Raw genomic sequence first — 25500 nt, forward strand, 5'->3', positions numbered from 1 at the left:
ACAGCAGTAGTGGTAAGATAGTGAGACATCGTCAAACTATTGTTTCTTTTCTTTTAAGAATATATTCTAACAGGATTTATTTGCTTACAAACTCTGTAATAGACCACTAGCCGTGAGCCTGGGCAACCTGTGCTTGCTTATTGACATTTTGTGGGTTCAAACTAACGGTTTGTGACAATGCAAACTCTGCCACTTGTCAAAAACGTAGACGACTACAGCAGCATCACCTCTACACAAATACTTCGTATATCGTGTTTATGATAAAAAATTAGCAACATAACACTCAAACGAGAAAAGGACTAAAGATTTACAACCGGATTACATAAAAGGATAAAGCTGTAAGAAAAATCTTTTCCGAATTTATATCTTAATAAATGGATATGGATGAAACAAAAAATACAATAAACCCAGTATTTTTTTAAATGTTTATCTGCAAACAACGATATAAAACAAACAAATTAAAGCCAGGTCAGGCAGGTACAGGTCATCACTGTGACGGTGTCGGAGTTTTCACTGAAGGATGGCTAAGAGCTCATGGCTTATACATTCTTGGAATCCCCCTAATGAAAGGGGTGTGGTGTTAATGGGTAGTAACAGGTGTATGGGTGTGGTCAGGTCGGGTGTTTCCGTGGACTTATGTCCACCAACAATCATCAGCGATTCTGACCCGACATCGTGTTTGTGTAGCGTGGCACATGCGTCCAATATATACAGGTTATTGGGTTATATGATTTATTCTTCTTTTTCATGTGGTTCGACTGAAGCGGTAAGGTTTCCGTCTAAACAAAACTAAATTTCCATAGCAGAGGAAATTACTTATCCTAATTCTTCTTTCTTTTGCATTCTTAGGTGTTCCTCTAATGATAAGGATTCGTCTATAATTCTCATCATTTTTGAAGTTTAATTACATCGCTGATTTATATATATAATAGCCTAAGGTTCTTATTTTATATTTTCTTCCTTTTCTTTCCTTGCTAGAGCCTTCCTCCTTTAGTTTTTTTCACGCAATTCAATATATTTTTTATTCAGTTCATGTGTAGAATGAAGGGACTTTTATTCGCGGGATTGCTTATGGCGTTTTCGCTCTTTTTAGCCGAAGGTAGGTTTTGAATGTTTTACATTCTCCCCTGATCTATGCTAGTAAATACGAGCTCTGATTGGCCGAGAAGTCTTGGTGGTGTGTGTACTCACACCATTACTAAAAGCACCTTTTTCGGTGCGCTACCCTTGCCCTTTTTTCTCCAGGCAAACCTATTAACGACATGGAGAAAGATCAAAAAGGTTTTTCCTTTGAAGGCCAGAGCGGACGGGTTCGACGTGCCGCCATGAAGGACAAGTGGCTGTGGCCCAAAGGCGTCATCCCTTACACCTTCAGTAATACACTGGGTAAGGATAATTCAATCCTTCTATACCTTTCAAACACGCGAAAAAACGCGCGGTACGGCACAGTTTGCCCAAGCTCTGTATTTGTACCTATTGATCTTAGGTAAACATTGTACGAAAAAAGAGTTAAAAATAAAACATTAATTGTCGAGAGGAAAAATGTAGTTTATTGTTGTGTAGATGTTTACATTTTGCGTGTTCTCTTGCCATTCTTTGGTGTTTTTGAAGAACCCCGATTCAAACAATGGACGGAACGTATACACGAAATGTTTCCTACCATGGATTCCGTCCATAACAGTGTTTAAATAGTGTTTGTAACGGTTTAAGGGCCTATGTATTTCATTGCTATGCAACTTGGTTGCTATGCGGGTGCAATTTCATTTCAATACTGAAAAGGCGGGAAAATGGCTTGTTCGGTATTTTTGATGCGAAACTTTCACTTCGTATAAACAAAACAGCGGAAAATGGTATAGAAAAACAAAGGAAAGGGAGCAAAAAAGATGACAGGATGCAGATAAAAATGTTTGTATCGATTTTGCGTTTAACGATGTGAAAAATGGCTGAGGCCTGTTGAGGCCACGTTTTGTAATAAGGGCCACATATGAAATAAAGTAAGCCACATTTGTAATAAACTATCCCATATCTCAAAAAAGAAACATCTTACGAAACCCAACTTGGTAGGTGCCATGTACGTGCCAAGGGGGTGAGTGCTGAATAACGTATGCGCATGCGCGTGCTCTGGCGAAAACAAGCACAATCGTAGTGTGTGATAATGAGGGAGTCATAAAGAAAATTATAGCCTTAGGTTTGGTCTAGTTTTCTTAGCATTCGCCAAAATGTGACAGTTCGCCGGTAAAAAGCCGCCATTTCAAAACAAAAAGGCTGGTTTAACCGCGCGGTACTGGAACTAGTCTTGCGTTTTTCAGGTTTGGCGTCAAGGGGAGTGCAAGGAGATGGTCATGTGATATGTGACGTCATCGATGACGTCATTAAATAACAAAAATATCAATATCTCACGAAAAAAACATCGTAAATCAAATTACAAATTTCTTAATAAAGCAACAAAAACCCCTTATTTCGCCGCCATTTCTTTGTTTTGTCTTCAAAGTGAAAATCCATACTTAAATGTTTTCATGTCCTTTTTATTACCAAGCAGTGCGTAGAAATCAAGAATCGTTTGAAATGGCTGACAAGAAATGGATTTTTTTATTCTCGGTCACGTAATCATAGGCGTGGCGCGTTGACGCCATCGATCTCATTGAACTTTCCTATATAGCATCAGCTGAAAATTCTCATTTGAATATCTCAAATATTTTTAGAATTATAGCCGTTTCAATTGCCCTATAACGGGCTACCTTATTCAGGCTGGGCTTTTTTTAGCTGTCTGTGACTGGGGGGGGGGGGGCTAAAGGTCCCCCCTCCGTATTTCATGAACCGCTTATGCTATGACCATCAAACTTACAGACAATGATCACCAGGATGCAAAAAAAACGTCACGCCCTATTTTTGGTGTAGTCGAATCACGTCTAGCAAATATATTCTTTTATTCTTTCAAATATTGCCTAAATTGTCAGATATCGGGTTGAAATCATTTTGAATCATTCAGATATATCAAAATCAGTTTTTAACGTCTTTCCAATGCAAAATGCCGATAAAAACGTTTATAATCAATTTTTTTGTAAGAATTTCGGCCAGCTTGATTTTTTTTTTATTTTTGCAGAAGAAAATCTTAGTATCTTATCAAATCTAGTGACATTTTTAACAAAAGCAAAATTACCCAGCCCTCCCTCCAAATATCCGAGATACAAAAATTCTAGCGCTGTTGTGAAACTTGTCACCTAAACAAACTTATAAAGTCAAAAGAGGCATTTTAAACTGAGAAACAGGACCAAAATTAGCCTCTTAGCTGATGGTTCAGAAGTTATAGCAATTCTCCTGTATGGAGGGAGGGGGGGCTCAAAGGGCCCCTACTCCCAGTCTGAATAGGGTTAAGAGAGATACGTCCATGTGGGTTTTTCAAGATAGGAGGGGAGGTAAATAGGGATCATTTTAAAGGTAAGAAAAGAGTAAATTTGCTCAGGGTTTTTTTTTTAATGGATAGCTATGATTCACTAATAACCACAAATACCGATTCTGATTGAATTTTCAAGTACAGATAGTTTGAAGGCTAAGCCCGAAATGGGACAGGGAAATTATCCCCATAAAAGGTCGGTTCCTCGATGTAAGGGAGACAGTTTTTAGCTGCCACAATCAGGCGCGTATCCAGGATTGGCTAAATGGGGGTGCGCAGTCATAGGTATCATATGGAAAAAGCATAGTATTTGAAGAATCCTTCCTCAGATGCCTGACAATGAATGAATTTTCTGTAACAGACAGACGTACCCAGCGTCTTGCTAAAAGGGCAATGGAGCATTGGAGTAACAAGACCTGCTTGAAGTTCATACCGCGTATACATGAGAATGCTTACATCGAGATCAAGAACGATAGGTACATGCTTTGAAGAGCTATATCAGCTCGCACAAATAGTATTGTACGATATTTTAAATTTTTTGTATTCTTAAAGATTTCTAATATCAATGAAATACATGAAAGAGAAAGATTCGTTTAAGTTTTAGCGCCACAACTAGTACATAATGGTGCCCTTTCCCCACATCCTCTTATACTCCTTTTAACTCCAAGCTATTATATACCTTCTCCTCCTCTAAGGGAATGCCAAGCTACAGTTGGTTACATTGGAATTCCCCGGCAACAAGTGGGCCTTGGCAATAATAAAGACCGGTAAGTAATTGCTAGTTTTCGCGCTAAATCCTGCCGTCTACTACCCTGGGTACCAGAGCTTCACTCAGGCGCGTGCACAAGACGCTCCCCCCCCCCCTCCCTCCGCCTGGCGGACAAAAATTGTTTAAGGAATCTTTAAATCCTATTCGTACCCCTCCCCCCCTCCCCCCCCCCCCCTTACCAGTCCTGGAATCAAGCGTTGTTTCACCCGATTTTTAGCGGAGCCAGCGCGTAGGCTGCGCGCGGAGCCCCATAGGTATAGAGAAATGGTCTATAACAAGGCGACTGAGTTTTTGTGGTCAATGACGTCATTGTCACAAGCTGCCAGCCAGCCAGCCGCGATCTGCCTCGGCCCAGGTCTCTAGGGCGCGCAAAACAATATGGCGGCCACTAGAGTATTCCTAACCTAAAAAAAAACACAAAACCTACTGCAAACACTGTCAAGAATTATCGAAAAAGAAGTGCTTGAAAAAAATCATTCGTGGTAATGCTAACCACGGATATGAACTTGTCTAATTATGTGCAAAAGACTGTGTAAAAGCATGGTTGAAAGTTTTGAAGAGTCAAGTCTTGTGCTCGAGTCAAGGTCAGCTGAAATGTCAGAGCAAGCTCAAAATCCTTTTAAACAATGAACCAGAGTTAAAAAGGTAAAAAACCTGTTTTTCCCCAAGTTGTCTGACAGGTTCTTGTATCATGTGCGTTTAGTGACATTTAGGCTATTGAGGCTCATAAATAGTCTCCTGATTTTTTTAGCGTAGCACCTGCGGAGCCCCATAGTGATAGAAAAGTGGTATAGCTATGCGATAAAGTTTCCGTGTTCACGATGGGATACCTGTGGATTTTTTGCCATGTTTGTCCGTGCTTCGCTCTCTGATTGGTCGAAAACTGAATGGCGCCAAAGTAAGAACTCTATCTGAATAGGAAACCGAAAGACGACGACTCAACTTTAGGGGGACTTGTCGAGATGAAGTAGTATAGGTTAATAAATATGGACTCTCTTGAATCTAACATGTTGAAATGTGATTGAGGTAAATACAAATGTTTTTATCTTCAAAAAGCTTTCGTTCGTTTTGTTCGCCGTAGAGATTGTCAAAAGAATTCGTAAAACTGAATTTGCCTGTTCTATTCCCTGTATTTCCTGTGTTAGATCAAATCAGATTTAAACTTGGCACACTAAGTAACAGAGGCAAATTCTGTATAGCTTAATGTGAAGATAAAAAAATTAATGACAAATCAAATTGTTTGAAATTAATTTTACGGCAAACGTTAACTTAACTAATGCGCTCGGTGCTTTATACGGCTCTAGAATTTGCTGGTGCTCCTGGAAGAACGTGCTGTAGGCAGAGCATCGCACGACTAGAATATGATTTTGAATACAGTAAAGAATACACTTGTTTTAGGTATATTTGTTGTTATGGAGAAGGCATTTTTAGTCGCCTTTTAGGGGGGTAACCCTTTTTGTGCTTTCGATTGGGTGAGGATCTTTTAAACCCAATACCCCCTCCCATCAATTAATTACCTTTCCCTCACTCTGCACATTTAAGTAATGCTCCGTGTAAGAACTACGTTGAATCGATAGGTCCTGCGGCAATAGGGGTTCGTTATCTTTTTAACTAATCTAATTAATATTGCTATGCTTATTGGTTCAAGACGCTCTGCCCGCCAAATTTGAACTTTGGAGTCACATTTCTCTGAAATAAGTGCTCTTGTACTCATATTTATTAGGGGGCTTAGGTTCGAAGTAAGAAAGCTTTCAACCTTTGCATTTTTGTTAAAATCGTATGTTCGGAGCATGGAGAAATCCCTTTCGGATATCTGCTAATAACTTTTTATACTTCACTTATTACAATTTTGCGCTTTTTTCTCTTGCCAAAGCAAACATTCCGCTGGCTAAACGTGTGAAAATACGGTCTCACATTTCCAAAAGCCTGTTAGTGCGGTAGAATTTAGCTTTCCAAAGAAAGTCACTTTTTCTTTCAAAGATTTTTGACAACGATTTTCATGTTAAGATTGACAACTAAAACGATTCACGCCTTTAAATAAAGTTACCAATTTTGCTTTATTCGATCCTCAATACAACTATTATCGCATACAAGCCACAGCAATAAAGTTTACTGGAATTCACAGTAGTAGCAGCCCTCTAATTATTATTTCATCGACACAGACAGAACACACAATATTTTCTTAAAACAAGCCGCAAGCAAGGTTTATTCCATAAGCTCATTGATGAAGTCGAGAGTGTCCAGCTTATAATCGGGGTCTCCATCTTCGATACATATTAGGCCATGAGGACTCACGTCCTCATGGCCTACTATGTATCTTCTACTTCAATGCATCGTTCTATGTCCCTTTGTTTAGTTGATGCTTTCATGAGTCGTACAGCATCAACTGATGACGGCAAAATTTGCCCTAGTGCAGAGGTTTCCTCAATGTCCTGTAAAAAAAGTACACACAAATTTAAGATTCCTTCTCAACTTCATTTCTTGAATATCAGAACTTATAAAAAATACAAGGCAACTACAGTCAACTTCCTCAGAAGCAGACACGTCAGGAACTAAAAACAGTGTTACAAGGGCTGTCAGCTAATGAAAATGAAGAAAGACATTGTTGCTTACAATTCTTTCACTTAGACGGGAGTTTGCTGTACCTCAATTTCAGGGTGTCAAACCCCAGGATGTTTCGCTACATTCAAGGAATACATTCGGGCTTGTTGGTATTTACATTTCACCCAGCTTATAAATCAGGCTCAAATAACTCATATTTACATATTCACATCGTAAACTCAAATGACAACTTCCCGTAATAAAACTCTTTAGTAAAATAGAACGAGTAAAATATTTCGTTCCCTTCTGAACCAATTATTTGTCTCTCAAGTACTTATTGACCTATGAATTTTTTACCTGGAATGGTTCTAACGCGGCTTCAGCAGCGGCGCTGGTCTCAGAGGTTTCCGGTTGGAAAAACACGCTGGAACTTGAGGCAGTTTCATCTCTACAGCTCTGCAATTTTGATTTTCGAAATAAATAACAAATTGAAAAGGAGGATCAAGACTGGTCAAGACAGTACAGAAACAGCAGAATCTATACGGCAAGCGACAGAACATTGACTTTGAGAAAGATCATTTTTCTCACCTCGTGTGAAGTTTTCATGCGTTTGTTTCCAAGCTCCAAATCGACTCGCTGTCGGCAGTATGTACAAATGCTTCTAGACCAGCCCTTTTTGCCTTTGTCATCTAGCTCCAAGAAAACTTTCTCTACTCTGTTCGCCTTTCTCAGGGACCTCTGTTCCACATCTGAAGGCTTACTGCCACACCAAGCCTCGTGGTTTGGGCAGCAACATGCCTGCCTTTTGAACACCATACCAAGCTTTTCCAACTTCTCGGACAAAGTTTGCAAGCAAACAGAACTCAGAAGCGTTTCTTTAAAGTATATACAATAGATTTTCAAACTATTTTCGGAGAGATAATGAATAGCGAGAGACTTGTCTTAATATATCGAGGAGGAAGCATGTAGAATTCAAAATGGCGACGTGAGCGCTAGGTCGGAAATGTAACTTCCGAACATACGATTCGGACAAAACTCGGGGATAAGTCGTAACAATGCAACCTTTGTTTTATTCTTAAATTAAATGTTTGTCAATCAATGGATAAGATATGGAAAACACCCGAAGATGTATTTTAGCCAATCAGAGGGCAGGATTTTACTGAAGTTTTATAGCTACTTCTGCGCATGCGTTGCCGCAGGGTACCGTAGTTCTTACACGAACCATTACTTAACCGAGATCGTCCATTGCTGGTGCATTCTTCATAAGTGCTTCATAGAGTTCATAATTGCTTTATAGCAGGGATAGATGCAAAGAAGTTGTATAACGGACAAGCGTCATGGGCCGCGCAGCAAATGTTAGAAGAGGGGGGAATACGAATAGTGAATGCTCGATGCATGTTGGGGAGGCTGAAGCCTCCCCCCCTCCCCCCCCCTGTGTATGACCAAATGCCCAGCCGGAAGTGGGGGGGCGATGAGGCTGGACCGCTGGAAATAGAACCTACACTGGGATGAATTTCCCAGCCAGTCAAGCCTCACCGCCAACCACAGGTATCCAGAGCAGAAGAAAAGAAACTTGATTGATTTCACATATTAATTCCCTTAACAGGCACTGCTCATTTGCTGAAGTCGTTCACGAATTTGGTCACGTCATCGGCTTTTTCCACGAGCAAGCCCGACGCGACCGAGACGATTACGTGAAGATCATTCAGAAAAACATAAGAGGTAGGGGTATTTTATGTGAACAGTCTCTACAAATATATGATACGACATGACATCCTTTAAGGTTGAACCACTTTTAGCTCATCGACCATAAAGTGTCCATGTGGTAGCCTATGGTGGTCAATAGAAAGCCATGGTAGTCCATGGTGGTCTATAAAATACCATGGTAGTTCAGCCATGGTAGTCTAGCTATGGTCGTTTTTGTTTAATGGTTATCAATAATAAAGGTTGTTTCCCGGTGGAGTTGCTCTCTATATCCATCGGACGGGAGATCTTTAAGGGTGTAAATTTGGAGCCTTGGTATTTTTTGGGGGTGAAAACGAGAATGCCCAGATTTTTTTTTACCTCAGTATCTTTCAGGATGATATCATAGCCATCGCTCATTTAACTTGTAGCTCATAAAAGAGCGTTAAAACGTGTCAATCGGTGTTTTTAGATCACTAGCAGTATCTTTTAGGGTTAAAATATAACCAGACTATGGTGGGCCAGTGTTATATTAATATAAAATAAAACGAATTAAAATCCTAATTCCTTTATTTAATATTTATTTTCTAGTTATTTTTTTTCTTTGACGAAAAAAAATACAAAAAATATTGTGGCAAAAAAATATATTGACAAAAAAAATGACAAACAGAAAATATTAATTGAAACATCCCGCACGAGATTTATTCACACAAAAAAATAATATAAAACTGATTAGACCAGGACTCTTTGTGCACTTCCGATCACAGGTAGCCCAGGCTCTGTCAATGAGTATTTTGAACCGACCGGCTCATTGACCGTTAATAGAAAGAACATATGGAGTTGTTACATATATGCAAGTATTCTTCCATAAAAATGTTATAAATTCAACCCAACGTTATGTACTACCTGTAGCTGTTTAAGCGATTAGAGCGCATTTGGGTCCGATAGAGGGAATTCTAAATTTCTCCAAACAGCGCAAAAGCGGCACATGCAGATTTGAGGTTTTCGAGACTCAACTCGTCGTACTCCAAGTCTACAAACTTTCTAGGCTCGACTGGCCTGTAAGTCTGCTTGTTGTCTGGCTCCGCCGCTAGTCGCTGGAAAACGATCGGTGACGGGGGAGATGCGCCTTTGGCCGCATTCTGGGTTTTCTATATTTTTTCTAAAGGTCAGGACGCTTCTTCTCACATTCAGCACATTGAGTCAGCTCCGCCACGAGTAGCTGAAGGGACGCTGAACTGCTGAAGGCAAAAGTTCGCACCTCGCCCCTAGTATATCCTTATTTGGAGTTTCTACCAGGACACCCGTAAAAAGCGCGGGAATATTGTATCCACGTGGCGGAAGTGCGCAAGGAGTCCTGGTCTATTATAACACTGGGCCATCGTCCTTATAGCGTCACCAGATGCCTTGGTTATTATAACGATGGGCCACGTAGATAAAACGCGAAATTCATTTTTAGTTCGAATTTCTATGTTGGTGAAATTTACCTATGATTTTTAATGTTTTTTTAATGTTGATTTTCAATGCGGTTTATTTTTGGACGTCCAGATTTTTTATCAGTTTTATATTATTTTTTTTGTGTGAATAAATATCGTGCGGGATGTTTCAATTAATTTTTATGTTTGTCATTTTTTTGTCAATATTTTTTTTGCCACAATATTTTTTGCATTTTTTATCAAAGAATAAAAAATAAATAAATATTAATATTAAATAAAGGAATTAGGGTTTTAATTTGTTTTATTTTATATTTTTTATAGGTGGTTTCCACTATTGTGATTGGTTTTACTGTTATAACACTGGGCCACCAGTGCCGACTTTAGTATATTTTAGGGTTGTTTTCAAAAAGTCCCGGCGATGATCACCGCCCGTTTAATATCGGAGTACCCCCCCCCCCCCCCCCGGGGGGATTATTTCTCACTTGGACATAAGCACAAGCGCAGCGCACGTCATTTCCTGATTCTCACTTAAACGCAAGCGTAACAGTAAGCTCAAGAGAACGTAACTGCTTGATTATTTTGCGCTTCCGCTTGTGTTGAAACGATCCTCATATCTGTTGCCGCTTCCTTTTGCGCTTGCGCTTCGTCCTAGTGGTACCAAGATGTAGTCAATGTCAACAAATGGCAGTTAGTGAAAATTACTCATGACAGAGGTAAATAGACAAGTTACCGCTCATCACCGCGCAGACATAATTTCATGTTTTATATCTCCATATCTGTCACTTTGTCTTAATATCTATTGGGTGCTATTCAAAAAGCAACTTCGAGTACTATGTGCAAAAAGGCACTGGTGATGAGTACATTTGTATAATTTTGTTTTTAATTTTTTTCTTCAGAGCAGCCTTTGATAATTGAAAATCACTGTGATTTAGCTTTTTATAAAATGAATATATTTCCTCTGCTGGTATTCAGGTAAATATTTAACTCACCGAGCAAGTTTGAGCTTTGGAACTCCCTATGTTTTATTACATGTCATATCATAAACTTCACACGTGCGCGCCTGCTTGCCATGTTACCGCTTATTTGTGAAACCTTCAAGCTAAAAACATACGCTCTAACTAGCTGTTTTCCTTGCCCGCAGGTAACCCGTCTAACTTCAAAAAGGTAGATGAGAAATTTATAGATTCTCGTGGCGAGGCTTACGACTATGACAGCATCATGCACTACGGCAAGTTCGACGGCGGAAACGGAGGTGATACCATTCTTCCAATACAGGACAATGTCAAGCTCATCGACAAAATCCGTCATAGAAAGGGTTTGAGCGCCGGCGACATTCGTCAGACAAACCTCATGTACAAGTGCAATGGTAAGACAACACGCTCCACAATTGGCTTATTGCATCTTATCCTCACGGGGGGATGGGGGGGGGGGGGTCAGGGGTTTGAGGACCTCAAAAATCCAAGGGGGGAGAGGGCCTAAGTTCCCAGGAGGGGGGGGGGGGAGTGGCAATAAAAAATTAATTCCGAGGGGAGGGGAGCCAAATCTCTTAAATTTCCAGGGGGAGGGGGAAAATAGCCCATAAACTCCAGGGGGAGTAGGGGGCCTAACTATGATTTTTTTCCAGAGGGGGGGGGAGTAATCTTCATTTGCATAATTTGTCCGAAAAAGGAAGTGAGATCACAGTTTCTGTCAATTATCATATAAGTAATAATATACTTTAATATTACATAGTGGAATTTCTAGGAAGGGAAATAAGAATTGACCATTAGACTCTTGAAAAAATATTTTCTGTCAACTAATGGTCTCTTGGACACCTTGAACTTGTACAGCCTTTTTCACACCAAGGTTGAGCATTTGTTAACTTTTATACTGCATGTTTAATATTATTGAAGGAATGCTTTCTTGATCCATTTGGAGGGGCCAATATATACTTCTTATTAAGGGTTTACTGACATCTGTTGCTAAGGAAAATTAAATATAGCATAAAATCCTTGTAGAAAGTAATGAGGGTCTGATATTTGCTAAGTTGACCACCAAAAGTGTGCTGACTTTTTTGATGATGTTTTCCCGTGACGTCATCGTGTGACGTCATAGATACAGAAAAAAGCAAATATTTCAAGTAAACTTACTTACTTAAATAATTATTGAATGCGTTTTATGAATCTTGAGAGATGGGCGCATTGAGCCAAGCATGCGTTTTAGGGATAATTAAGGAATTATTTTTTGACGATTTTTCAAAGGTCCTGAAATCCAGATTATTTGAAATAATTCCCTTTTCTGTTAGATTAACGCTAAATCCATGCTTGGCTATATAAAGGAGATTTCAACAATAAGAAATAGTGAAAAAATATTGCGTTTTGAAGTAATTTGGCGACAATAAAAACTTTTCTTTAGAAAACGCAGAACTGGAAGTGAAACAAAGCCCCCGCGTGCACATTCGGCCTGCTTAGACACACTGATATCTCACATGATGAAATTAAATGAAGTTTAAAAACAAATTCCAATAGTGTTTCGTGGTATTTACACTTCAAAGGAACTATATAAGTCATGTCATGATGGAAACTGAAAAAGTATTTTAAAATTCCGATACAGCGCGCGCTACTATGAAATAAGATTTTCAGTGCGTGCGAGAGAGAAGACACAATTTCTTTCAATGGCTATAGGTTCCTTGTATTACGGACAGATTTTCAAAACACAAGTAACGTGAGGCCGAAGTGCACATAACCAGATTTTGGCTTTTTACGATAATTTTTCCTTGATCATCATTGCCCTGTGTATCAGTTCAGGAACAAAACCCCAATTTCCAATGTCGCATCAATTTAAGAAAAAGTCGCACTTGATATTTTGTTTGCTATAAGTTACTAAGTACTCAGAGATATTCCCCGCCTTATTCGATGTGAAATGGGCTTATTGGAAGCGTCTGTGCAAAACGACCAAGGGCTGAGATTTCTCAGTACGGACCGAGCAAGCGAGGTTAATAAGTTATTTATTTATTATATGGCTTTTAACAATATTTGTACGAGAAGGAAAACTTGTGCTGCTGAAGTAAAAGAAGAAACCCTTTCTTTCTGGATTTACAAGCCACAAGTGCTCAACTCCAAAGATCTGTTAAGAGTTTAAAATAAAATAAAATAATAATCTATTTGTCGATTGGTCGATTTGTAAAATGACCATCGAAAATTGCTTTTTACGCCGATTTTACCTACCTCAACATAAAACATTTTTTTCTTTTATGTTATTTCCTTTAGGGAAAAAATCGTTTCATTTGTCCATTTGTTATGGCAATTCCCGCCATAATGATTTTGCAACGCGCGCGACAATTTCAAGTTTACTGAAATTTTATTTGCGATAAAAAAGGTAGCAAATCGTTCCTTTATACGGAGAATAAAGGCAAATCACTCGAGGAATTTACCTGCATAATGTAACCTCATTCAAGTGTAGAATTTTAGTGAATATATCTTACTGTCTGTGGAGAATTCAAGTGAAAGAAAACATCTCTACGATCAATTCGAGTGGAAAGCGACGATTAAATGGAACTAAATTATTTCACAAAATTGTTGTTAAAAATTCAGAGGATGTCTTGAATTAGAATATTTGCATTTGTGAATAATTAAAAGCATTGTGTGGAAATACGAACTGGATTTCACTGAATGGTCATTGCGAACAAAATCTTCACGACCATCAGCGAAACTCTCAGAAGCAACTGTTGAAGAAAGGTAAACAATGTTGGAAATTATATTTTAATTAAAATAAAGATAAGAAAGCTTAAGTATGTATTAAAACTCACTGAATATAACTATTGAAACTCATCCTTGCATAAAAGTGGCAAAAAATTGCTATTACAGTGTTGTTGATTTTCTCGAGTGAGTCGTAGGTCCGGAAAATTTTTTGTAAGAGGATCCGGACCGCTCAACAGCCAACAGGGTGCGGCATTCCACCGGAAGTGGTTGTTGCCATATAATAAAATTTATAATTACATATCAGTAAAATTGACATTCTCAATCTCATTAAAAAAAACATTTTAGAGACACCTAGATCACCCTAAAACTACCTCTATGAGTCAACACAAAAAGGTGTTAAATGCTGGCTCCGCTTTTAGGCAGTGCCTAAATCTATATATTAGTGGAAAAGGTGAATTATTGAAGTTATTGGTATTATGGTAATTACTTCCCGGCCCCTTTCTTGGTCTCCTCCAATTAGAAGGAATCCCCCAGTTAGAATTACAGTGCAATGTTTAGTACAATCTAAGAGGATTTTCGAAATCAGGATTCATTTAAAGGAGGCTCGTTAGTTAGCATTTTTTAAATTTACTCTTTTTAAAATTGACGTCTAGTAGTCTCAAATCTCGTCCGATTTCCTTCATATTTTCAGAGGATGATATTTAATCATCCGTATTTGAGTTGCTATGTTTTATTTTATTTATTGGTGACAGATTTATATTTATGTAACATATGAACAGACCAGAATTTTATGAACTTTCCAATATACTTCCAAGAATAACCGATGCTTTTTCTTTAAATTTGCGGAGAGACATAACTTATACTTAGGCATGATGGGGATCATAGTGGCAAGTCTAAACTGACAATGTACATTTATTTTGTCCGCAAACTCCATTTTCGGGCAACATTGCGTTATCCTTCAATTTGTTTTAGAGAAAGTAGATACACCTTTGTTGTCTTTAGCCAATGAAAGCTTAGTGGTTGTCTTTACATGTACGTAAAGGACAGGGGTATAGATTATTTCGATTAGACATGACCAAAGAGCGAATTCGTACAATTATTATTTAGATTTCGAATCCTCTTGAAAATTTATTGTCTTCGCTTAAAAACCGACAAATAAGCAATTCCGTGCTTTCTCGTTTTAGGGGAGCTAAGGGGACCCTACAATACAGTTACTCGCCAAATTCTGTCCCTATCCCGAAATACAACATCAAAGGAAGTGGTTTTAATCCGTTCTCTATCCCGAGCCAAAGAACTTGTATGCTCAATGACCCTCTCATTATTCGTGTTGTGGACTTGAGTGACATTTGCACATGCAGAGGCTATAAAGAATTACTAACGAGTCTCCTTAGAATATAATCCATGTACCAGCCTTCAGCCAATCGGCTGTAAACCTTAGAGATTCCTCACAGTTTTACAAAATCTAAGCTATTCATCATCTCGGTTCTGATCTATTTGCGTTTTGTCTCCAGAAAAAGGCGAAAGCGAACTCCAGCCCGTTAATGACGTGCACGACGATGAGGATAGTGGCGAGAGCGGAGAGGGTACTAAACACTCACATCCCATTCTCACTACATCCTTTAACAGCCAATCCAGTAAAACTGAATATAAATATATGCGTGGAATGTTTGTTCCGACCAATCACATGCAAGATGTTCAAACAGTCAGCATGAAAAATGCCTCAACAAGTGTCAGTGTGTAATTCTTGATTCGCCAGAGGACAATATTTCCTTTTATAAATGTTTATTTAGAAATCCGAACGCATTTTTACTTGTTCGCGGTTTTTTAGTTCGCGCTGTGGCCTGCTCTGAGACCCAGCGGTCTTTGCGGGCACTTCTAAATGTTGCGGCTCTTTTAACAAAGCGCTGGATCTTTGAGCATGCGTGTAAATTAAATAATAATGAAAATAATGATAATAATAATGATAATAATAATAATAATGATAATAATAATAATAATAATAATAATAATAATAATAATAATAATAATAATAATAATAATAATAATAATAATAATAATAATAATAATAATAATAATAATAATAATAATAATAATAATAATAATGATGATGATAAATAGAGTGGTTTTAAAAAACCCGTGAAATACTATTTAGTCTATTTAGTACTATACACTGTAATGTCTTTGTTCTCTTTTGTTCTGGCTTGACTATTACATTCTAACGACTACATTTTGTTGCACGGGATTTTGAAAACAACTCTAGTGCTTGATATGAACTTAAAAGATAAACCTAAGCATAACTGGCCTGGTTTTTTTCATTTACAGATGTGAAGGGTCCCAAACCTGGAGATATTATGTACTAAGCAAGATGAAGGGAAATTTGAAAGAGTAATTGTTAAGCGGAGGACAAGGAGAATCTATATTACACCTGATCAACCATGCATGCGAACCTATGTAGAAATATTCAGCAATATCTCTAGCATGCCGAATAAATGAAAATCTCATGGTTCTAAGAGTTCCCTGTGGTCTCCGATGGGTATTTCGATAGCACTGTGTACTAGTGCTTTGGAGTTATCTGAGCCTAAACCTCGCACAAAATGTTGCAATAATTATTTGATACAGCTGCGTAGCAGGGGGCGGGGTACTGGGGGGCACAAATATACACACAAATATATTTTTAAATTATATCTATCCTTCCTAATTATATAGTCCTTACCCTTGTATTCTTTATGCCCGACCGTTAACCCAAACTTGCCCGTAATTATTTAGTCCTTACCCTTGTACTCTTTATGCTTGAACGTTAGCCCACACTTGCCCGTGATGTTATAGTCCTACACCTAGTACTCTTAATGCTCGATCGATATTATATCTATCAAAAGAATTGATTATCAAATGTTTAATTTTCCCGCTTTGAAAAGCGGCTATTAAAAAACAATTTAATGTTTCTTCAAATCTGCGCCATAGATTTTTTACATTTACATTACATTTATTTACTTGCATCCATTTACATTGATGGTATTGCATAACATAATATGGCTTAAATGAGAGTATTCGGTCTTGATTTAAATGTTTTGCATATAAAGTGGGCTACTTTCTTATTCACAAAAGGGTCAACATTATTAAAAAGGAACAGAATTTTATCATAATTACTTAGATTGTCAAAGAAAATGTAGTGGGATTTGATATCAGAAAATAATTGCTTTCTTTCAAAGGCCGGTTCTTGAAAGGCCGATTAACTTAACCCTCGATCAGCGCATAATCCAGGGTTAAAATTCGCTAATCGTAGGTTAGCTAATCGACGGATAACTCACCGTTCCCGAAAGCCAAGTTATCCCCCGAATTACTAACCCTGGATTAAACGAGTGAAAAACTGGTTTGAGGAGTAAAATTCACACAGGGTACCCAGTATATCAACAGAAAGCAACTTAAATTTACATTTGGTGATTTTATTTTCGCAGAAAAGCCCCAAAACACATCTACATCACCTGTAATTACCTCCATTTCATGGCCAAAAAGTGTCATTTGCAGGATTCGAGTTGGTGCGTGACACTAGCGAGACAGATTCATTTCAAGTATAAATTTCATGTAACTTTCTGTCTGTCCCAGCACAATTTTCAAGTCAGCATCGCAACGAAGGTCACATGATAAAGCGAAATGTTAGGATATTTGATCCCTACATTGTTTTGTGTAACGTCTTTTTTGTCGACAACTTTATTTTATGAAGCTTTAGTTCTACTACAAAGTTTGGGAGGCCTGTGTTACGCCAACTAAACAGTGGGTTAGCGAGTTAACCCACCTCGCGAGCAGGGTTAGATTTTACCTCCAAACTGACCCAGAGTTAGCGCTAACCAGCGTTTCGGGAACGGAACTCATCCGGGGGTAAAAATTTAATCGTGGGTTAGAGTTAATTTAACCCTGGGTTAGCGCAAATCGGCTTTTCAGGAACCGGCCCCAGAGTGGGATGAGACGCAGAAAAGCATGAAATGTTTTTCATCTTCTAAAGTGTTCTGGCAGATACGCTTCTCTCTTGGAATCGGAGGTTTTGTGTGTCTGCCTGTTTCTATGTTTAGATTAAGATTCCCTAGTCTGAGTTTGGCTAAAGCTTTTCTGTGTTCCATCTTAAAGCCGCATTGTCACCAGTTTACTTTCGGTCGATTACGTTACGATCTCTAATGATTTTTAACGGAAAACGCGAAAACTATTTCAAAATATTGAAAAAAAAATGTGTATATTGCAAGTTTCTTCGAGGATGTGATTGATAATTGAGAGCGGATGGCATGTTAAATATCTCGGATTCTAATAGATTCTTTTGTCTTTTAACGGTTGAGGTTTCCGTCGGACCTCCGGAAGTGAACTGGTGACAATGCGGCTTTAAGTATTTTATCATAGCATTCACTAGATTTTGTGTCTTTTTTGAAAGAGGAGTAAAAAATTAGCTTTTTGTTCAGATTTATAAGACCCATTTGATGACGTTTAGATTCGCTTGTAATATTTGTGATTAATTTTCCTAGTTTAAATTTGTTATAAATCGTCTCCTTATTACATGGGGCATCAAATGTTTCTAGTATCTTACATATTGAGGACATGAAGCTCGATTTACCCGAACATGTCAATTCGCTAGAAATTTTCAGGCATTGTTTGGCAATACTATTTTCTGGTAATGCTTGAATATGGAGCCAAAACAGTAGGGTGTTACGTAATATTGTTGATTTTAGCGATAATCTGCCGGCCTCATTTCGGGTAGAGACATTCGGGGCGCGTTTGTTCAAGCCAAAGTAGTATTTGAAAAAATAGAGACGCACCGCATATGCTTGCCCCCCCCCCCCCCCCCCCCCCCTTCCACTGCTACAATCACCATCATCACTCATCAGTGTAATCATTGAGAAATACCGCATTTGGGTGGTGTTATCCCCAGGGGGAGGCACAGGGACGGCTTTGTCAAATGGGCTCGGAATACACATCATGTTGTCCCCACATGAGTTTGGTAAGCAGGTGCTCTTACACCTATTTTCAAATGTATGCGGAATCACGGGTTTCCGATTTCCAAAGCTTTTAGCAAAGATCAGCGCTGGAGAGTAATTTCCCATCAATATTCACAAGACTCATCTGTTGAAGACACTTGCAGGGCAATCTTTGTTGGGAAGTCGTTCGCATACGATACCAGAAAACGCTTGAACATGGGGACACAGACGGCGATTGCATACTGTATTTTGTAAGCTTTATTGATTTTGAATCAGAATGGTTTCGTTCTGGGCCTAAATATATATGTTTGTTTAGTATTGCCAACAGATGCTGATAACTTTATGAGAAATATGTTAGAAACCAAACCTGAGTTAAATCTCGATGAGTACGCCTTATGGTTAACACAGTTGACCGCCATAGTCCGCCATAGAAGTTTAGTATTTCCACCATTTTTCACTCGTTTATCCGCCTCGGATTCACCTTTCCTTGCGTTCACGGCACTTGACGTCCCCGTGTTCAGATGGCTTTTCTGGTACGTATAAGTGTATCAATAAAAGCAGCTAGCACATGTTTTTGGTTATCAAAAATTACAACCCTAAATGAAAAGGCGAACCCTTTCGAACAAGGCAAACAAAGTTTACCAATACAAAATTTATGTTTCTAGGTTATGAAATGCTAAGAAAGTATGATAAAATGCCGCAAGCCACATGAAATTTTCAAGTTCTTGGCCATGTGGGCGGGTATTAGAGAGCTTAAGCAAGTGAACACGAACGGCATCAAAAACGGCGCGCGCGCTCACGAATTGCTGAAAAACGGCGTTGACGTCCGTGACAGGAAATCTAGAACGGCATTTTCCCTATTTTTACGTTCTACGCGCGCGGTCACGGACGTCAACGCCGTTTTTCCAACAATTCGTCAGAGCGCGCGCCGTTTTGTATGCCGTTCGTGTTGACTTGCTTAAGCTCTCTATTATGTCATGCTGTTTCTGTTGTCTTTCAGTCACAAAAGCGCTCCAGCCCACCCCCGTCGACTTTGTTAAAGACAGTTATAGCGGAGCCAGCGCGCGGAGCTCTATAGGTAAAGAAATTGGTAATAAACTAGGCGACTCAAAATTCGTGGTCAATGACGTCATGCCACACGCTGTCAGCTGGCTGTACAACTCACGTGACCAGCTCATACGACCAGGCCAGCTAATTGATTGATCACCCGAATCCAATGACAGAGAAAATGCAACTAACAATCCAGTCAAATGGCCGTATGAAAATGAGAATTTGAAGGATAAATCTGTCTACTGTTTGTACTACTTTGTTCTTACAAGCTCGGAATATCGGCTCAACTTCTTCGGTGGTTGAAAACTTTATAGTTTAAGGAAAAGGCTTCAAAACCAGCAGCATTTATCAGGGAATTGTCGAGGCTCTGCACTACTTTTTTCATTAAGATGTTACAGAGCAAAAATCGAAAAAGGAAAGCTTTATTTATGATAGCTCAAATACGGAATTGTTCTCCTAAACAAGCGAACACAGCATACAGGCATAAATCTATTACATAAGTGACAAGTGACAGTTCGTTAATATCGATTTCAACCACGTGATTATAATCTATTGTAAATCAGTCAGATCAACAGTAACCGAGATCGGAACTCTGAAATACAGCTAACCAGTACGATTACAAAACCTACAGCTAACCAGGACTTTGAGAATCAGAAAACACGATCGGATACGCCACAGAAGTAAGTTAATTTGTGAGTTTGAATAACTGTAAATAAGCTTTGATTTCATGCAATCTTTAAGTCAATGTAAATTAAATAACTTTCATTCTAGATCGAAAAAAATATATCTTTACACATCGTTGGATTGTTATACGGTTTGTGGCGAAATCCCCACGGGAACCTAATACAGTCGAACCTCTATTAAGCGGTCACCCCCGGGACTTAGCTTAGTGACCGCTTAATAGAGGTTGACCGCTTAATAGAGGCTTCGCTATTTTCGCCCCTGAATTAGCGTAAATCGGGCTTATACGTAATAACTTTTTATTATAATAAACAACAGTAACAATCATGTTAGCCCTAAGACTGGTGCATTCCAATTTGATCCAGAAATGTTTGAAACCGCCTAGTCAGTTTGTTTTTGCCTATGCGGCTCTTGTGGCTTTGCCTAATTCTATGGGCATGAGCTACTTTCGCTGGCGTTATGTAAAGTAAATGAGTGCGTTAAGGTGATGTTACACGCTTCGTTTCCGTCGATATCCGTCATTAAGCGTTTGCGCAATTTTGAAAGTCGAATAAAAAACTCGCAGTGCGTTGCCGTACCCAAAAACTCACAAATCTGACCCAGTTGCATTCATTCGGGGATACCATGAATACATGACTGAGTGAGAACCAGCACTAGAAGATGTTTATTAACTTATGCGGGAACCAACTAACATAAAGGATCCGAATGCTGTTGCAATCGTTAGAGAAAAAGCCGACAAAACGGTGATGGATGGAGACGGCCACCCGAATACTCTAGTTGACGATTACGAAGTTATGAGGCATATTCCCAAACTGATGTCAACGTGGGTTACCAAATACCTCAAGAGACCTACGAACTGTGAGAAAGTCGTAGTCAAAGGGAAGTGGGTGAACAGAGGTGGTGGCTATGGACTCGAGATTCCTTGTGAATACATATTTGAAGGTGACAGTTTTTCTTCTAGCTGGCTAAAGCGGAAATTGGTAATCGAGGAATTTGATGCGACTGATCCGCATAAGACCACACAAGTCTCACAAGACGATTAGCCATAGTAATTAGATTAGACAGTTAAAAATATGACGAAATATGACGTGCACTATCTGTTGTCATGCTGACAAATATTGATGATGACCGTTTAATAGAGGTGAAAAACAATGAAATCAACCAATTGGGACCCTCCTTTGGTGACCGCGTCCGCTTAATAGAGGTGACCGCTCAATAGAGGTCAAATTTACAGTAAACATAAGGGGGAAAATTCGGGACATTGGTAAATTACCGTTGAATAGAGGGTGACCGCTTAATAGAGGGCCGCTTAATAGAGGTTCGACTGTACAACTAATAGAAATATAAATCGAAACATAATTTCTGTCATATTCCTTTTAAGTATAATGCTTTTTGTTTGCAAATATTTCTGATAATAATCCTAAAAAAACGATTTTCGTCGTTTTACAACTTCCCTGATTTTCCCGGTGTCACTATTCAATCATCTTGCTTCCACTGTGTTTTTAATTGGCTGAGAGATCATTATTCTTGAACGCTGATTGGATGCTATTTTGGCGCGCACTAAAATGGCTTCCCAGTTCTTTTATAATCGTTAAAGAAACTTTTCCTCAGATATGTAAAATACATCTACAATTCAAGACTTACTTATCTATCTAGCTCAGGTAAGAACGACCTTGACGACTCCTGTATACACAGTTGTATAACTATGTATCATTAAGCTTATTTAATTGAGAATTCATTTGTTATTTATTGGCAAATGTGTTCGCAATCATCCTTGCAAAGTCTTTCTCTTTACTTTATCTCCTGTCTATGCTGTTTTCGTCCCAAATTTAATGTTAAATACACAATACGTCAAAATGTCTATCTTTCTTTCTCATATAAAGCTAATATTGATCTGTTGTCTGTTTCTGTTTGGTAAGGATACTAATCTAATCATTTGTTTTCCTCTATGTTTGTTCTCATGTTTTAAGAAAATTAGAAAATTGAAATAACAACGAACGATTTTTTTCTGATTCAGGTGAACTGTTAATACCCAAAAGCCACGATGTGAGACTGAATGAAGACATGGATGATGAGCAGCATATTTAGCAAAATATTTAGCTTTCCTTTCTTCCCTTTAAAATATGTTTTTCCTTTTCAATCAATCTGCATTCTTCCCCTGGGAAAAATATTTTTGATGTTTGGTTGATATTGCCCTAAAATTTTAACAAAAACTTGAAACGGTGATTTCTTTTTCCTTTTTCAGGGGGGGGGGTTGTCCCAAGTGCTATGCTCTTTTCATTCGTTTGTGGGATTCAAGCTACTTATGAGTAGCAATAATTTGATTCGCTATTCAGCATCCTTTGCGCATCCTTTTAAAATATAATAAAATAGATACATTCAAGTTTATTCAGAACCTACATTTCTGCGTCTTCGCCATATCTGCTATTGGGTAAAATTGCTGTTTACCATTCCCATTTACCCAAAGAGACAGAAGGGGATAATCGATCTCAACCCTAAGGGATAACACTTTGAGTGTGGTCAGTATTTCTTAGCCCCATAAGGTAGCACATTAGGTGTGGTCAAGCAATTTCTTTCTCTAAGCATTTTGAACACTCCCTCAAGGAAAAGCAGTTAGTATAATTTCATACCCTTAAGATAGGACAAACAAACCCGTCTGACTATTTTAGGAGGAACCCCCCCTTTCCTGAATGGATGCTGTCAATTTTTTTTTCTTTTCTTTTCTGATTTTTCTTTTCTTATCTATGCTAACTTTGTCTGGGGTTTTAACTGGGGGGTTAACATTTAAGAATGATATAACTGTGCTGTTAGACTGACGTAGGAAAAGGATAGTGAATTGAAATATTTGTACTCAAAAGATTTGTAGTTGCATCTTCCAGCAATTTGGTACCTGTACTGTGTTTTAAAAATGGCTGAATATTTTAATCGAAACGACAGTGAGCTTGCAGGTATTCCAAATAAATAAAGAAATTGACCAGTTTCCTTATAAGGAAATAACCGCACTTGACTTGATATAGCTACGGGTGCTTCTGGTGATGATCAGTAGCCAATCAAAGGAGGCATACAGCTATTTAAGCGCGTACGACAGGACTACCTCTGTGGTTGTTACGGAGTGACGTCATTGCTGTCATCGTACTGTCATCGATCTGCGGTTTCATATTGACATTATAGGTACTGAACAAAATCTTGCATCATTAAGTCTGGTAAGTAATTACGCATTGCATAGTAGGCGATTTGACAAAAAAGTTAATAAAGAAGCGGGCACGATTTATGCAACATCACCGGAAGAGAATGATAGAGGAGTTCGCAGATCGCCGAATCAAAGCTCCAAAAAAAGAGCTAGAGGACGAGATGTAGCCAAGTCTAGGGAACACGATTTCGTACATTGTTCCCGAATGATTATCGCATGCACAGGAAAGCAAATGTTTGACCTAGATCACTAGATGATCCACATCGCTAAACAAATGCTTTTGGTTCTAGGTGGTTTCGAAGGCTGGGGCGATTTTTTTTTTTTTTTTCAGATTACTAAAAGAGACCGCGGCTGTGATTGCTCCCTCTCTTTGTCAGATTTTCAATAAGTCTATCAAGCTTGGCAAATTTCCTTCTGAATGGAAAATTGCTCATATCGTTCCTGTTTACAAGAAAGACTCTGCTCAACAAGTTGAAAATTACAGACCGATATCACTCTTGTCTGTTGTGTCGAAAATTATGGAACGTTGTGTATTTAATAAGATAAGAGAGAGGGTGCACTGCCTCATCCAGAGGTGTCAACATGGGTTTATTGCAGGCCGCTCTTGTGTCACCCAGCTGGTGGAAGTCCTTGACACTATTGGCTCTCACTTAGACAATGGGAACCAAATTGATGTTGTATACCTTGATATGTCAAAGGCTTTCGATAGAGTAAGCCACCGTATGCTAACACGGAAACTAGTCCAATATGGTTTTGGCGGAAATCTGTTGAAGTGGTTTACATCATATATCACCAATCGGAGCCAACGCGTAGCTATTCCAGGGGGGGTCGCAACATGTCAACCTGTGACTTCCGGCGTCCCGCAAGGGTCAATTCTCGGTCCTATACTGTTCGTCCTCTTCGCAAATGACTTGCCAGATTCAGTTTGCTCATGCAGTGTTGCGACATTTGCAGACGACACTAAGGTCTTTAATGTTATCAACTCGGCGGACGACACGGATGTGTTACAATCTGACCTGAACAGTCTAAATGGCTGGGCGGCATCGACAGGCATGACATTTAATCAAACAAAGAGCAAAGTCATGCGGGTTTCGCGAAAGCGTAAACCAGTTCTCAAAACATATTCGCTTGGCGGTTTGCCTTTAGCCTGCACTGAGACGGAGAAGGATCTCGGCGTCTGGATGTCAGACGACCTCTCTTGGACTAAGCAAGTTGACGAGGCATGTAGTAAGGCCAACAGGACGCTGGGGTTCGTTAGAAGACACTCAAGATCCATAAAGAAAACCAACATAAGAAGATCGATGTATCTCGCCCTAGTACGTCCTCACCTAGGATACGCAACACAACTGTGGGCACCGCAGACAAAGGACCTGATTAGACGAGTTGAAAGAATCCAAAGACGAGCTAGCAAGTACATGTTAGGACTCCCATTTAGATGCAGCCAAACATACAAAGAAAGACTTATTCAACTTAAATTATTGCCACTATCGTATTGGCACGAATATTTGGACATGTCATACTTTTATAAAATCATAAATGGGCTTGTCAATATTAATCCATCAATTGTTCCCAAAGTTCGCTCAGTCCGTCCTACTAGATCATCTACAAACTCAAGCGCACCACAATTCTTCGCTCGCAAATGCAAAACTTCTGCTTTTCAAAAATCATATTTAAACCGTTGTACAAGAATATGGAACACTCTCACTAATTTGTTAAATAGTTCTAGCTACTCTGACCATGCTTCTTTCAAGCGCGCTTTATTAAATTACTACTTAAATGCTCTTTCGATAACTTACGATCCAGAGGATCCGCGCTCATGGAAATCTGTCTGCCTCACCTGCAATCGGGCCAGGGTGCTAACGCACCAAATTTCATGTTGTTTCTAATTTAGTTTTTGTGACCTTGTAACTTTTACACATTTTAAACTCGGGTCCGCCGTAATTGGCCTAGCTGTGGCGGATACCCTGCCCTTTCGTTATTGTATGTATTTATGTTCTGTTTCTCATGTATAACGTATTATGTATGTGTATTTTTTTTTCTCCGTGGGCAAAGTCAATTAAAGTATTAAAAGCAAGAAAATACGAAGATAACTCAAAATAGCACCTGGATCTATAGGAA

The 25500-nt window shown here is 38.9% G+C and overlaps 2 protein-coding genes across 2 annotated transcripts; one reads left to right on the top strand and one right to left on the bottom strand.

Annotated features, from left to right (window-relative positions):
* Positions 1–714: 714 nt before the first annotated feature.
* LOC5501971 (nematocyst expressed protein 6-like) lies at positions 715–16013 on the top strand. Its single transcript, XM_048731716.1, has 9 exons — positions 715–766; positions 1030–1099; positions 1246–1386; positions 3756–3870; positions 4090–4161; positions 8311–8426; positions 10965–11189; positions 15015–15086; positions 15826–16013. The coding sequence occupies exons 1-9, from the start codon at positions 728–730 to the stop codon at positions 15861–15863; spliced, it is 888 nt and encodes a 295-aa protein (XP_048587673.1). The 5' UTR covers positions 715–727; the 3' UTR covers positions 15864–16013.
* On the bottom strand, positions 6202–7932 carry LOC116609427. The gene is made up of 3 exons (XM_032370252.2): positions 7293–7932; positions 7062–7160; positions 6202–6595 (listed from the first exon to the last, which is right to left on the bottom strand). Exons 1-3 carry the CDS (start codon positions 7518–7520, stop codon positions 6473–6475), a joined length of 450 nt encoding a protein of 149 aa, XP_032226143.1. The 5' UTR covers positions 7521–7932; the 3' UTR covers positions 6202–6472.
* Positions 16014–25500: the final 9487 nt, after the last annotated feature.

The sequence above is a fragment of the Nematostella vectensis genome, chromosome 8 (assembly GCF_932526225.1).
Source record: "Nematostella vectensis chromosome 8, jaNemVect1.1, whole genome shotgun sequence".
NCBI lineage: Eukaryota > Metazoa > Cnidaria > Anthozoa > Actiniaria > Edwardsiidae > Nematostella > Nematostella vectensis.

What these genes read in the sequence shown, in the direction of transcription:
- LOC5501971 (XM_048731716.1), top strand. Translation starts at nt 728, where the DNA reads ATGATTTATTCTTCTTTTTCATGTGGTTCGACTGAAGCG. An exon ending in CATGTGGTTCGACTGAAGCG is followed by an intron (nt 767 to 1,029) that starts GTAAGGTTTCCG and finishes TTTTTTATTCAG; the next exon opens with TTCATGTGTAGAATGAAGGG. An exon ending in CTTGGCAATAATAAAGACCG is followed by an intron (nt 4,162 to 8,310) that starts GTAAGTAATTGC and finishes TTCCCTTAACAG; the next exon opens with GCACTGCTCATTTGCTGAAG.
- LOC116609427 (XM_032370252.2), bottom strand. Translation starts at nt 7,520, where the DNA reads ATGGTGTTCAAAAGGCAGGCATGTTGCTGCCCAAACCACGAGGCTTGG. An exon ending in GCATGAAAACTTCACACGAG is followed by an intron (nt 7,161 to 7,292) that starts GTGAGAAAAATG and finishes TCAAAATTGCAG; the next exon opens with AGCTGTAGAGATGAAACTGC. An exon ending in CCGCGTTAGAACCATTCCAG is followed by an intron (nt 6,596 to 7,061) that starts GTAAAAAATTCA and finishes CTTTTTTTACAG; the next exon opens with GACATTGAGGAAACCTCTGC.